This window comes from Acanthopagrus latus, chromosome 15, assembly GCF_904848185.1.
Source record: "Acanthopagrus latus isolate v.2019 chromosome 15, fAcaLat1.1, whole genome shotgun sequence".
In the NCBI taxonomy this organism is placed as follows: Eukaryota; Metazoa; Chordata; class Actinopteri; order Spariformes; family Sparidae; genus Acanthopagrus; species Acanthopagrus latus.
This window is the reverse complement of record NC_051053.1, coordinates 18009511-18023188: the sequence shown is the minus strand read 5'-3', so window position 1 is coordinate 18023188 and position 13678 is coordinate 18009511. Positions and strand designations below refer to the sequence as shown.

Sequence of the window (13678 nt, the reverse complement as noted above, 5' to 3'; positions counted from 1 at the left end):
GGCGAGGCTTTCTCCCTCTAATGAAATGGCATTTATCCACCTCTTCTCTGACCTTTCCCACTCTGGATGTCCAATTAAGATTGCCTGATGACGTTGATTAGGAATCTGATTGGTCAGGGTTGTTAGAAGACACAGTAACACTAATTACTGTCGTAGTCGTGGCTCTTTTTTAATTTCCTCTTTCGTTTTCTGATGTTGAGGTGAAGACAGAAAAAAATGTCTCAACAGGATGGGAATCGTCAGATCAAAACAAAGCAGTTAAAATAAATTAATTGTAATTTTGTCAAAATGTCTTAACATCAAAGGGTTGATGAATGAATGCCATCTCTTATAATGTTCTGGTCCAGCGTTCATTCATTTGTTGCTCAGCTCCACTCTAACTGGTTCTTCTTGAGATATCACAGCTGACCCAGAGATCCCCAGAGAACTAACAACCTTCTAGCCTTTCTTTAAACTCTGAAAATAGGCTGGGTCCTCAAAATGTCTCATGTGGTCCCAAGAAATCTTCACAGTCATTATAAAATCATTTTAAAGCAGTATCAGAATGTGTGTGCATCTCCTTTCTGTCAATTATTCAAACATGCCAATGCGTTGAGAGTATCACTGTCATAAACAATGTTTCCCTGTGATTTGATTCATCTTTAAACATTTCAAGACTGAACTGTTGTAGTGTCCATGAGAGTTCCATGGCACTGGTACTGGTTTGGAGAAGGTGTCTTTGTTTCAATATAGATGTGGATGCACAAGCATGCATAGCCACAGAAGCACATGCTACAAAAATCTTTGGTTAATCCAAGTATTTTCCACAGAATCAGGGAAAAGTACCAGAAATTCTAGTTGAGGCAGAAACAAGTACAAATAGTACAATATGTGGCAACATTTTTTTTTTTTCAATAAAATTTTTTTATCATTAGAAAGTCTACAGTAGAAGGACAAAAGAAAATGATGTTGGAAAAATAGGCAAGGCATTAACAAAGGCCCCTGGCAGAACTGAAACCAAGGATGTTGAGTTCATAGTCAGTGTCTTAAACCCCCACCCCAAAACAAAATGTACATCATTTTTTCACTTCTTAACTCTTAAAATGTCATTAAAAGTCAGTTATCTTGTTTATTGCAAAAAGGTTTGAAAAAATGTCTATTGTCTCTTTTCTCCTCCTCCAGTGAGAAAATGCCTTCAGGCGATTCGTTTCATCCTGCCCAAAGAAGCTGCGATGAAGGTTTGTGGAATTTATTGTTGATTCTGGGAAAAACACTAAAATGGACATACTTGGACAAAATACAGGATGCTAGTATGGTATTATTTATTGGTCAATAAACACATGCCAGCATAGCTTTTTCTAGGTAACGAAAATGTATAGAATTTGTACTTTTGTGCAGACACTCTACTCTCAAGAACCAATGTTATAATGTAAGCAGAAGTTCTGTCTGTCATAAAATGTAACACTCATGCTAAGCCTGCATCACCAATGACTGTTACTGTTTTATTTATGATGGTTGAGGATTTTTGCTAACATTTAATTTCAAGTTGGAATATTTGTAACATTCTGCAAAATCTCCACCCATGTTATTATGCAGGTTTTGGTGAAGTGGTATAACATTTACAATGCCCCCGGCGGTCCCAGTGCCCATGCAGAGTGGAACCTGTTTGTCACGTGTTTCATGACACTGATGGGCTATAATACCGATCGCCTTGCCTGGACACGAAACGTGAGTTCGCTGCAGAAGTGTGCTCTATATAATAATTTTAACTTGAATTTTTCTCGGGTCTTGACCTTGCTTTCTTTCCTCAGCTGCATTTTGAAGTGCCTCTCTCTCCAGTGATTGCAGCCAAAAAAGCTCGTCCCTCTGATGGAGGCTCTGATGAGGTGACGAATGTCTGATCTGTTGTGATGATGATGTTGTTGATATCTAGTTAAAGATAACTGATGGACCTGTAGTCCTATTTTTTTTTTTTTTTATTATTTATCATAACCTCAATGTTAATTTCTTAAAGGCCTTTTTTCGGGTGTTTGTTAATGACAAAAAATATTAATAACCCTAACCCTATTTTAAGATTTAAAGTTTAATATTGCTGGTATATGATGAGATCGAAGAAATACTAAATAATGTTTTTATTTTTTATCATTAGATAAAGGAAGATGACCTTAAACATTTAATATATTTGCTCTATATGCAATTAAAATGAAAATTTAATACACACTGAAACAAATGTTGCAGTGAAAAGAAAAATCATTTAACTTTCATAATTTTGTATGATTTATATATATACATATATATGACGTATAATTTTGTATTAGAAATAACTTCACCCTCACATTTTGGACACAGGGAAAGCCCAGCGCAGGTGACAAACCCTGTTAACCCAGGGGATAGTTCCCATGTGTGACATAATTTTGGGAAAAACCTGCAGTCTGTCCTGCAGTCCTAAACAAACACTGAAAAATTAGAAATACTCTAGTAATCTGTGTTTGTGTGCTCTTTTTAAAGCAAAACATGACTGTCAAATGTCAATCTGCTGGAGGCCTTGGCTGAGCGTATGCGTGTGTCTGCGTTTGACCTGAGGAATTGCATGAGCCACATTTATATTGAAGCATGCTTTTTTTAGTCTGTGACGTCTGAGCAGTGTGTCATTCAGATGGTTGACTTAAAGTTCAGCCCCAATTAATGCATGAAATGAACATAGAATACATTTTAATATGTATATAAGAATCGTTGCAATGTCTGTCTTTTTCTATTCTGAATCTTTATTTTTAATTTTTAATTCTATTTTTAATTTTAATTTTTTATCTTTACTTTACTTTTGCCCCAGACATATGATGCCTTTTATTATCTGGCTGTTGGCAAATATTTACATTCATGACTCATTAGAGAAACCCACCTTTTTACTGGTGATTCTGTCTTTCTCCTGTCTGTAAGGACTGGGAGTACCTGTTGGGCTCTCACTACCACCGTCAAATGATTTCCCAGTCAGTCTGCGGTCCACTGGACTCCAGTGGCTCCAACAGTTCTCTGATCACAGATGCTGAGGGCACGTCCTCTGTAAGTAACTTACTTTGGTTGGATTGGTATATTACATGTCACACCAATTTAGTTTGTTCTTCATATTTGGGTGTGACCACAATGAAAATGTGCTTGATTGAGACTTTATGTTGCATAGATTCAAATGTATATTGCTGAATTCAAACTTTATAACATTAATGAACATATGATTTAAATCAGGGGAAAAATGTAAGAATGTCCATTAAAAACAATCATCATCATTAATCATTGGCAAATCCATGAAAGATTGACTTATCTCTTTTTCCTTCTCCCTCCTTCCTAGGTGTCCTCTTCATCTAGTCCATCTCTGAAGTTGGACAGTGCAGCTCCTCTCTTCCCTCATATTCCTGCTCTTTTTTACGTTCTCCATCTGCTCTATCAGGAGCTGCAGCTGGACGAGCTGCAGAGAGCAAGAGCCTCATCGCTTGTATGTCTGCTGCAACAACTGGCCAGGTAACCACTACTTGTCATAGTTTTTATGTCGCTATTGGCTGCTGAGAGCAAAGTAAATAGCATGTAGCTGATGAAAGGTGAGCAGGTGAGTAGATTGTTTGTTTGTATTGTGCATTTATAGATTGATATGAGAAGTAGAGTGCATTACATAGAGCCTTCTAAAAAAAACTAAATAAAAACCTCTTGCTTAAACACACACAATTACAAAACAGAGAAGAAAGTGGGGCCATTTAGCACAACAACTAAAAAATTCTACTAGTCTACTTTTCACCCAACTATGTTCAGCTCTCACCATGAGAAGAGTATTTCATTGTTTTCACTGAAAGCTTGTAATCAAGGCTCTTTGGTGATGTGTGCAGAGCAACAAACTTCAGCAGGTTGTCAAGTGACCGCTGTGATTGGTGACAATGACGAAAACAGAATCGGTGGAGTAGGGTGTTAAGCACTCTTCAGAGTAATTGGTCTTTGTTGCAGAGTATGTGGGCTGTTGTTAGGTATGGTCCAAATGTTTACAGTCTTTACGCTTTATAAGGCTGGTAAGTGGTGAAAGCGAATATGATGGTCCCAATTGTTTTAAAAGCCATTTTTGGGAATGATCACATTTTTTATGCCTTTATCAAAATGATTTGAAGAAGAAATTGGTTTTGATCCTCTTCACATGGCCTTTATTTCCATTTTATGTGCTTCATCTTTTTGAGATTTACCCAGATTAATTTCTGGTGCAGGAATTCTTTGCCCAAAAGAAATGTCACATCAAAAGCCAAGAAATCTCCCACTCTGCAGTGCTCCATTCTAGTGCCAAAATATCGAAATATTGCTAAATATTGATACTGAGGAAACAGTTTCAATTCTATTTTGTTGCAGAATCGCGAAGTAAATAAACTTAGATGATGTTTTGTTTAACACACAGTACACATGCCTTATTGTGTTTAGCTTTTATTGAGAACATTTCCCTTAGTGTCGTTGTAATAATCTCACATGTATCAAATATTGATGTGTTTTCAAGGTATTGTATCAAAGCTAGAAATTCCACTATCATGACAACACTACTCCATCCAGAAAAGAACTGGATTCCTCATCAGTGATTAGGCAGCTAACCACCTACAGCCCTTATTAGATGCATTGATTTATCTCACATTTGTGTTCCCACAAGGTTCTGTCTTCACAATGTGCAGTTACATTTGTGATTAGATTTAGATGTTTAAAATACTATATCAATGTTCCAAAATATTTTTTATGTGGTTAGAAAAGGACATATTTTTCCTGTCTGTAAAAGTTGTAGAAATAGTCACAATATGCCTTATTTTCATGCAAATGTCTGTTCATGGCACCTAAAATGTGGTTATGTCTTACATTCAATTCAAACCAAGTTTATTTATCCCTTTAATCTCTGCCACTTGTTAGCTGCAGCTTGCCTCCTAGATCAGCAAATACAAACATGGTACAGAAAAAAAACACACTAACAACTGCAAAACTAAAAACAATTAGAGGTAACATAGAGAAAAGCAGGAATCAAGAAAGCCGAGGAATAAAGGATTTAGAGTAATGATTCATTTTACAGGCACACATATGAGCTTTTACATAGGTTCTACAAAACTGGGTAACTGTATGCTCCTTAACTATCTCACAGACACGCAGAGCTGTAAGTTGTGTCCGAATCGCAGCTTGGTAACCAGATTAAAATCTATTGATTATCTGATGGTAAGCAGAGAAGCAATGGCTCACAGCTGTTACTTACTCAGAGTGTGTGTTTTAATTACTGCTCAAAAACAAGTTAAATGCCACAGAGGCTCTTTGAGAAAGTGGAGCCATTTTTAGACTATAGTCCTGCAGCAATTGTCCATCTGAGCAGACATAGGCATGAAGGACGAACTGTTTTAAGGTCGATAAAATGATTTAGTGGAGTTAAATGAAAAAAAATCTAGCCTCTGACACTCGTGCTGTAGATATATTCAGTATTTGAGGTGTGATGTGTTCATGTATGTGGAGTCATTGTGATACAGGAATATTAATACTTATTATAAATGTTTTGTTTTGCAGAGACCTTCAGTTGGAGGAGTATGTGGATCTGTACTGGAGAGATTACCCTTCATTAATTAGTGGCTTCAATGAGAGCTGCCTCATAGACCAGGGTAAGATGCATCTGATAGTCTATTATGGTATCAGGAAAGGAAACAGACAAGACATGTTGTAGTGAGTAGAGAGGGCAGGATGGTCTGCTGTTGATAAAGACCGGCTTCACATTACGGAGTCTGTACATCTGAGGTCTCTTATAGTGTAACTCTTGAACTGTGAGTATAGTACTTCCATCCTTAAATTCCTTCTCTGATTCCTCACCTTCCATCTTTCTCTCTCTCCTCAGCCCTGTCCAGTCAGATGCAGCTTCCTTCCTACCTGAGGGCAGAGCCCCCCTGTGTCCTCAGCTGGCTCAGTAGCTGTCTGAGAGGGGAGGAGGTCCCACCTTTCCCCTACCTGCCTGGCATCTGTCAGAGGACCAGGCTGCTGGTTCTGGTAAGACCAAAGTTTTATTCCTCATTTTAATTGTTTGTCTGTATAGCTAACAGTCAAGGCAGAGACAGAAATGATGTTTGGAAAGAAGCAGGAAGAAAAAGGTTGCTGAACTCTGGCAGTTACGTGGTAGGCATCCATAGATGTACAGGTTACAAGGACACCTTGTTGGCAATAACAAACTGGTCCAGCATCTGTACAGGGATGTACATGATTCTCCCCAAATAAAATGTTTTTCTTTCTGTTACTTGATATTCCACCTGTTTGCAGGCTTTCTGGTGAGTGCATGAGACAGTGAGGGTAAAGAGTTCAACTTTGATTGAGACAGATAATCTATTTGCCTTGCATGTCTGTGATTCTTTTTCTGGTCATGAAGAGCAATTACACCGTGGTATGGCTAGAAAGGTGTACATATGTGTGTGTGTGTGTGTGTGCGTATGTGTGTGTGTGTGTGTGTGTGTGTGGATGACGGAAGCGATGACGACTGTTAGACAGATAAGAGACACAGACACATAGATGGATATATACAGATCAGTATGTGAAAGGGTCCTAACAAACTTGTGCCTTCTTTATCCCAACTGTTAACCTGTCAGAAAAGCATTCAGTTCTTACAGGTAAATGTAGTGTTTCCTGTATTTCCATTTGGATTTACAACAGGAAATCTCTATTGTGACAAATCACTTCAGTCAGGCAAACTGATGTTCTTATGGATCTGCAGTTGTGCAGTCCAACGTAACTTATCATCAGAACTGATTTCCATTTCGTCTCACTTTATCCCCTCTACTGGATTCTGAGAAACTCACCCCTCTTCCAAGTTTTATGGAAAAACATTCTGTAGTTTTTGTGTCATCCTGCTGACAAACCAAGCAAGCAACCAAATGACACAACTGTCTTGGATGAAAACATGACCTCTTTTGTGGTGGCATTTACATTTCAAAGTGCATCAGTGTCAGAATTTGGGTTCTGTTAATGGCGCACATTAGCATTTCTTAGGCGCTGTTGCTGTTCCTTCTCATGTCTATAGGTGGCACAGGTTGTTCTGGACTGCAGGTCTGACCCTGCTGACCCTGGAGCTCTGCAAATAGATAATACTGGCTGCGTTAACGGTTCCTAAATTTAAGTGCATCATGTCAACCACACTGCTCTACAGACATGTACAGATAAAAACAGACAGGCCATTATGGAATCATGTTTACTCAATTATATGTGTGCAAGAACAGTATGAGAACACATACTGTGTGCACATGCTTTGGGTTCCACCTTTAGCTTTTGTTTTGACCTTCATACAACTTCTCCCAACACCACACTGGTTTAAATTGTGACAGATGTAATGTCTACCGGGATCTGCAGAAGGAAGAGTAATGCTATTATAGTGAAAGGAAGCTAACGAGCTAGCCCTCTGGTTCACCCCCCTTTAATTCTAAAAACCTCCAGAGATAAGTATTTGTTTTTTGTCAGCCATAGTCTCTTGCCCACTCCCTCTGCCAGACCATTTAGACTTCATTGTACTCTGCCAGGTATCTTAAATATGAAATGATCAGTTTAGCTTTTTTTTCATTGTACACACTTTCATCATTTTAACATCTCCAAGAGAAGTATGCTTTGTATAATAATAATAATGTTCCCTATTCTGTTTTTTGCTGTCAAGTATTTATCTTTTTCTTTCCGTTCTCTTTGTTTCTGTGCTTCTCTTTCCTCAGAGTTATGCCCTCTACATCACTGGAGATGAAAATGCTACTTCGACAGATGTTGCAAAATACCTGGCCAAGCTCTCTGCCGGTGTGTGTGTGTTAATGTGACTAGCTGTTACGATCACTTTACTAGTATTTGATTGCATCCTTGGGACTTTCATGTGATTCTAGCTGAACCCTTTCAGTGTGCATGTGAACATTTATTGACGACCAGCTCTTATTACCTGCCAGTCCCATAATTTTCTGCCTCGGGGCCCAGCAATACAGACTGAAGGGTTTACACGTCACCAGATTCCCTCTATTTGTTTTTGCTTTGACAAAAAAACAATACAGTACTGAGGTGACAGCAGTCGCTGCAGGTATTTGATCAGCCTCTTTTGCAATGACACAGAATTGCTCATTGACTGTGGGCAGTGTTGGAGAATTGAATGACTGTTGTTTTCTTTTCAGCTGTATGTTGACATTTTACAGCCAACACAAAACAAAACCAGACAACAACAGATGCCAACCCACGTAAATGAAGTCCTCCAGTGATCTGGAACAAAATGTCACCTTCATTTAACACGTCATTTGAGTGCCCATTCTTTCAGTGACAACTTTTAGCAACCAATCTGTGGGTTTGAAAATGCTTTAACCCAGTTGACAGTAGTTTCCCTCACGAGGCAATTCACAAATAGGACAACCACTAATCAACCCATTGACCTCTTTTACCTGTTATCTCTCTCTTGTCCTCCACTTTGTCAGGCCAGAAGTCTCGTCCCAGTGAACCTATACACTACAGAAGGTAATTCAGCTCTGAGCAATAAGAGGAAGAGCTCTATGATTTTTTTTTTCTTTTTGTATAGAGTGGCCACAATAATAACTAACACTTTTTTAATCACTGTCATTCATGGGCCTTGAGTTTATTTCATTCCTGTTTTATTGTGCTAAATAAACATTATAATCATACAAAACATTAAATGACCCAAATATTGGTATAGATGCACTGCAGCATTATATTTTTTCAAATCCTATAATGAAAACGCCCTTGTTTTGTAGCCAGTATTCTTCCTCTTTGTATTTGGTGCATTACCACCCCCTGTAGATCAGGCATGTGAATCATATTGTGCACATACAACCAAAAGTGAGACCAAAAATCATGTATTGTATTTTTGTATTTTATCATAGACAGAGTAGCGTAAAAATGAAGGTCACCAGTGGGAGTCTGGCTGAACAGCTGGTGGTCTGGCTTACCTCAGAAGGTAAGATGTGTAAGAAGTGTTTTTACAGCTTTTATCTATACAGAAAAGGAGTGCTGAAACCATGTCCTCTCTCTCAGTACAGTAACTGTTTCACATTGATGCAAACGTTTCCTACTTGTTATAAAAGATTTGTTTGAAAGTTCAAAGGAGGCAGCCTCTAATGTTTTTTTCCCCCTAAATTCACTTATAACTCTCTTTTCACTGGTTCAGGTTTCACTCTGAAGGACCTGGAGTCAGTCCCCTTTGGCGTGGCTTTGCCCATCAGGGAGGCCATCTACCGCTGCCGGGAGCAGCCGTGTTCTGATTGGTCAGAGGAGGTCTGTCTGCTGATCGGGAGACAGGATCTGACCAAACAAGCCCACAAGATGACCCTGGCTAAGAGCAAAGCTGTGAGTATGAAATGACACCCTAAGTCAGACTGGGGTCTAAAAACTTTAATCCATCGTCATTATGGACACAATATTGTAATGTTTTATACTCACTGACCTTGTACTTCACTGCCTTAATTAAGGCTTTTAACCTTTTTCCATCATTTTTGAAAACAAATAGCATATGCAGATTCCATCAGTCTCGCAGTCTCTGTGAAGGCATTCAGCTTGACCAAATCAACCACAAAGTGCCAAATTGTTTGCTTAATGTTTGCATCACAATCATTTTGAAATTGTAGCTTTAATCAATGTTGCTAATGTTTTTACTCTCTTAATAACTACTTAATTATGTCAGTAACAAAATATACTTTGCCTTCATACTGTTTTCCTTCTCAAATTCATGGACATTTGTCTTTGGAATAAATCTTGAAACCATTAATGTCGTTTAGATAAAACATCCGTCATTAAAGATTGTTCAAACTGTCATTCAGGCTGTATGTGAACCATTTCTGTGTGTCTCTCTCCAGTCTGTGGGTTCAGGTCTGTCATTGGAGCCTCCGGCCACCACAGAAGCAGATGAAGAGGAAGATGGGATGTCGGACATTATTCAAGAGGTAGCAGATGCCGTAAACATTATAAATAATCTAAAGGAAAGCTTGTTACAGCAGCTTCTTAGGGAAAATTTGCTCTGTTCTCCTTCAGGTCACTGGACTGATCTGGAGTCAGGATTTGAGGGTCCAGGAGGTCAGGAGGCTTTTGCAGAGTTCCAGGCCCGTCCGGGTCAGTGTTGTCCAGTTACCAGAGGTGTCTGACCATGAATACATCGAGGAAAAAGAGAACAAGTGAGAATGTTATGTGCACAGTATGTGTGTGTCCTTGATCTAGATGCTCACAGACAACAACACTGTCAAAGGATATAAACAGCACATTTTTCTGTCCTGTTTTGTCTTTCTTTTGTAACATTTCAGTCCAGTCTTTCTTTGTTGAAAATGTTTTGCTGTTTATTATTTTGTGACTGTGTACATCTTTTGTTTATCACAAGCTCTTTCCTCTCCTTGTCTCTATCTTAGGAGAAATCATTGGGATGCCTGCTGTAATCAAGGATGGCCTACACCTCCTGTCAATTATATCGATTTGTCTGACACGGAGTCTGTAGTGTTTCCTCAGTTTTAATTCTCTGCTCTCTTTTTGTCCACGTCTTTGTGTCTTCCCAAAGACTCCTGCAGCTGTGTCAAAGGACCATGGCTCTTCCAGTCGGTCGAGGCCTCTTCACTCTCTTCTCCTATCACCCTGTTCCAACTGAACCTTTACCTGTCCCAAAACTCAACCTGACAGGTAATATACGCATTCTCACCCCCCGCTTATTTAATACACTGTGGAATTTAGGACCTCTGAGCACCCTTGGTTATATCAGGGATTTGATGATTTAAGTGGAGTATAGCCAAGTGTATTCTGATGGTAATGAAGTAGCAAATTAATCCCTGCTCTAGAGGAGATTACGCTACAAAAACATCGACAAACTGGGCCCTGTAGCACAGTTGGAAAGTCACTCAGGCATTGTTGTTATATATAACCAATGTGTAGAACTTTGCCCCTCTTTTTTGTAATTCTGGATTTTTTTAAATTGATTTTAATGTGTAGTTTAATGTTTCTACCCCAGGCAGAGCCCCTCCTAGGAATACCATGGTAGATCTGAACAGCGGGAACATTGATGTGCCTCCCAACATGACGAGCTGGCCCAGCTTCCATAACGGAGTAGCTGCTGGACTTAAAATAGCTCCTGCATCACAGGTCAGTCTGAAACTGCAGCTTCACTACCTTTTTATCTGGCCTTGTATTCCATTTGACATACATCCAACTAGTACATTTGCCATGTACTGTATAGTAAGTCCTTAGAACTAACAATTTCCTTTAGCTATTAATTAATCTGCCAAATATTTTCACAATTGATATTTTAATCTATAAATTATAAATGTAAAAAAAGTGAAAAATGTTCATCCCAATTTCACAGAGCCCATAAAGATGTCTTCAGATAGCTTCTGTCCTCCAACCACACTGTCATCAGTGGTAAAAGTAGCAAATCCTGACATTTAAGGAGATAGAACAAACTAGTGTTTGACATTATTCACTTTACATGACATAATTGCAGAGATGATCTTTCGTTTATCAAAATAGTTGGCAATTAATTTTCTTTCGACTAATTGTAGCAGCTCGCTTAATGAGAATGTAACATCTACTATAATGTCAACATCAGGCTGAAATCTCCAATCATAAAAAAATCATACAAAATGTATTAAAAGAATTAGTTCTTGAAAGACCTTTAAAATGTTCTAACTCTTGTCCCAGTTGTTCATGTTTGCACTGTAAATTTCTCACTCTCTCTCACTCCACAAACCTTTCTTATTCTTGTCCAAATAAATGTGACTTTCTTTCTTTCATTTTTTTTTTTTTTTCTTAAGGTGGACTCGGCTTGGATAGCCTACAACAAGCCAAAGAGCCCTGAGCTAGCTAATGAGTATGCAGGCTTCCTTATGGCTCTGGGCCTCAACGGACACCTCACCAAGCTTGCTACGCTCAACATACATGACTACCTCACCAAGGTACACACACCTGCACACAGAGACCTGCACCTTGGGTTTTACACAGAAATTTAATGTATTTATAACCCTTCAGATGCACAAAGGCAGACGTATTGTGGGTTTAGAGGATACTTACTACCTTAATGCTCAGTTTACAGTAGACAGTGATTCAAATTACTGTTTCTTACTGCGGTACAAACACACACATAACATTCACTTAAATACAGTTTATACAAACGTAGGTACACCCATCTGTTCTCATTTAACTTGCACACACACACACCTACATGAACATTTTTGTCTCTAAATGACTGTAAATGAGACAAGTACACTCGCATCAGAGCCAGGCAGCCAGTCAAAGCGAAACTCTGCTCTCTGAGAACTTTGAAATGAGACGAGTCCTCTCCACTTTCAGGTGAGAAAAACAACAGGATGCTGCAAGCCAAATCTTAATTTTGCTTACTTTAAAAGTCAGTCTAAAGATGTGGTTAAAGATAAATACCAACCATTGCACCAAATCCTCACAGTATCCAGACACACTTTGAGCTGAATTCATTTTCAGTTCCCATTTCAGGATGTGAATTAAAGCTCCAGTTCATAAAGATGAAAGGGCTCTCGTTGTTAGTCATTTCTCTATAAAAGGAGATTAAGAATTTTCTCATACACATCCACAGACTTTAAAGTCCTTGAAATTTTAACACGGTCCACTTACAGAAATGATTGAAGTATTGATATTAATATCCCAGCCCAGATCCATTTAGAAAGTTCCTTGTCCAGTCTCAAGTGTTTTTCTTTTCTCCTCACATGGCTCAACTTGTTTTATAAAGTTGACCATAAGGGATTTTGTATGTATTAGATCTTCAAATAATTTTGTTGATCAACGTGCCCCCTTAAAAGTTGACAACGTAATGCCCCGGTGTATTGAGTAATAGATCAACATCTTATTTTGTATATTATAAATTCCACCTACAAATATTTTAGTTTAAATTAAATATTAGTATTTTATGCTGTATGGATGAATTCAGGTCATTTTATCCTCGATACAGTTTCCATGTAAAGCAGAGAGAGTTGCATCTTCCATCCAGCCTTCATCGCATATTGATCACGCACAGATGAAGGCTGGTTTGGAAACATATTTGTGTACTGCCTATCAAATAAACTTAAAAGATGGATTCCTGAATGCGACCATCTCTTCTTTCTATGAAAACCTACATCAAGTATGACGCAGCAGTTGTTCAAAGCACAGTGGCAACCTTACAGATAAACTGAACTACAGATGAACTATACAGAATATTGAAATAAAAATGCAGGAAACACTGCAGAGCTGCACAATGCATGTATGATACAGAGAGTTGTGTGTAACCGACAGCCATCAGTCTGAATGAAAGTTATGAAGTTGGTTGACAGTCAAGCCTGTTTGTAGCTGGTGGTTTTCTGTTAGTTTCTATTCTCGCTGTAAAAGAGAAATTACGCATGCATAGTTTGGATCAGTTCTTTAGAATTTTGTATGGTTGTGGTTATAGAGAGAAGGTGGAAGTAGGGGTGTGTGTGTGTGTGTGTGTGTGCATGCGTGTGTGTGTGCGTGAGCGCATGTGCGTGTGTGCGCATATGTCCCTCAAACCTTTAAAGCATCCCATTGTTCATCTTGTTGCTGCAGCCGTTAACAAAGTCAACGCCTTTTATTGGCATATTATCTGAGTGCTGTTGTTCCGTTAATTTACATGAAACGTGTTTTTCTAGAATATAGTCTCTTCTGCAAAACATGGCAACATTTAATCTGCATCTTTAAGATCTATTTT

At 38.6% G+C, this 13678-nt stretch overlaps 1 protein-coding gene across 1 annotated transcript in view; it reads left to right on the top strand.

Moving 5' to 3' along the window:
* anapc1 (anaphase promoting complex subunit 1) overlaps positions 1-13678 on the top strand; it is a 43698-nt gene that overhangs the window by 10176 nt on the left and 19844 nt on the right. Inside the window, exons 18-33 of the mRNA XM_037124409.1 lie at positions 1162-1217; positions 1576-1707; positions 1791-1865; positions 2917-3039; positions 3323-3492; positions 5533-5624; positions 5855-6003; positions 7701-7779; positions 8436-8475; positions 8859-8932; positions 9143-9321; positions 9828-9914; positions 10003-10142; positions 10517-10635; positions 10961-11091; positions 11760-11900. Of these exons, the coding sequence (XP_036980304.1) occupies positions 1162-1217; positions 1576-1707; positions 1791-1865; positions 2917-3039; positions 3323-3492; positions 5533-5624; positions 5855-6003; positions 7701-7779; positions 8436-8475; positions 8859-8932; positions 9143-9321; positions 9828-9914; positions 10003-10142; positions 10517-10635; positions 10961-11091; positions 11760-11900 (1787 nt within the window). The remainder of the gene's footprint in view (positions 1-1161; positions 1218-1575; positions 1708-1790; positions 1866-2916; positions 3040-3322; positions 3493-5532; positions 5625-5854; positions 6004-7700; positions 7780-8435; positions 8476-8858; positions 8933-9142; positions 9322-9827; positions 9915-10002; positions 10143-10516; positions 10636-10960; positions 11092-11759; positions 11901-13678) is intronic.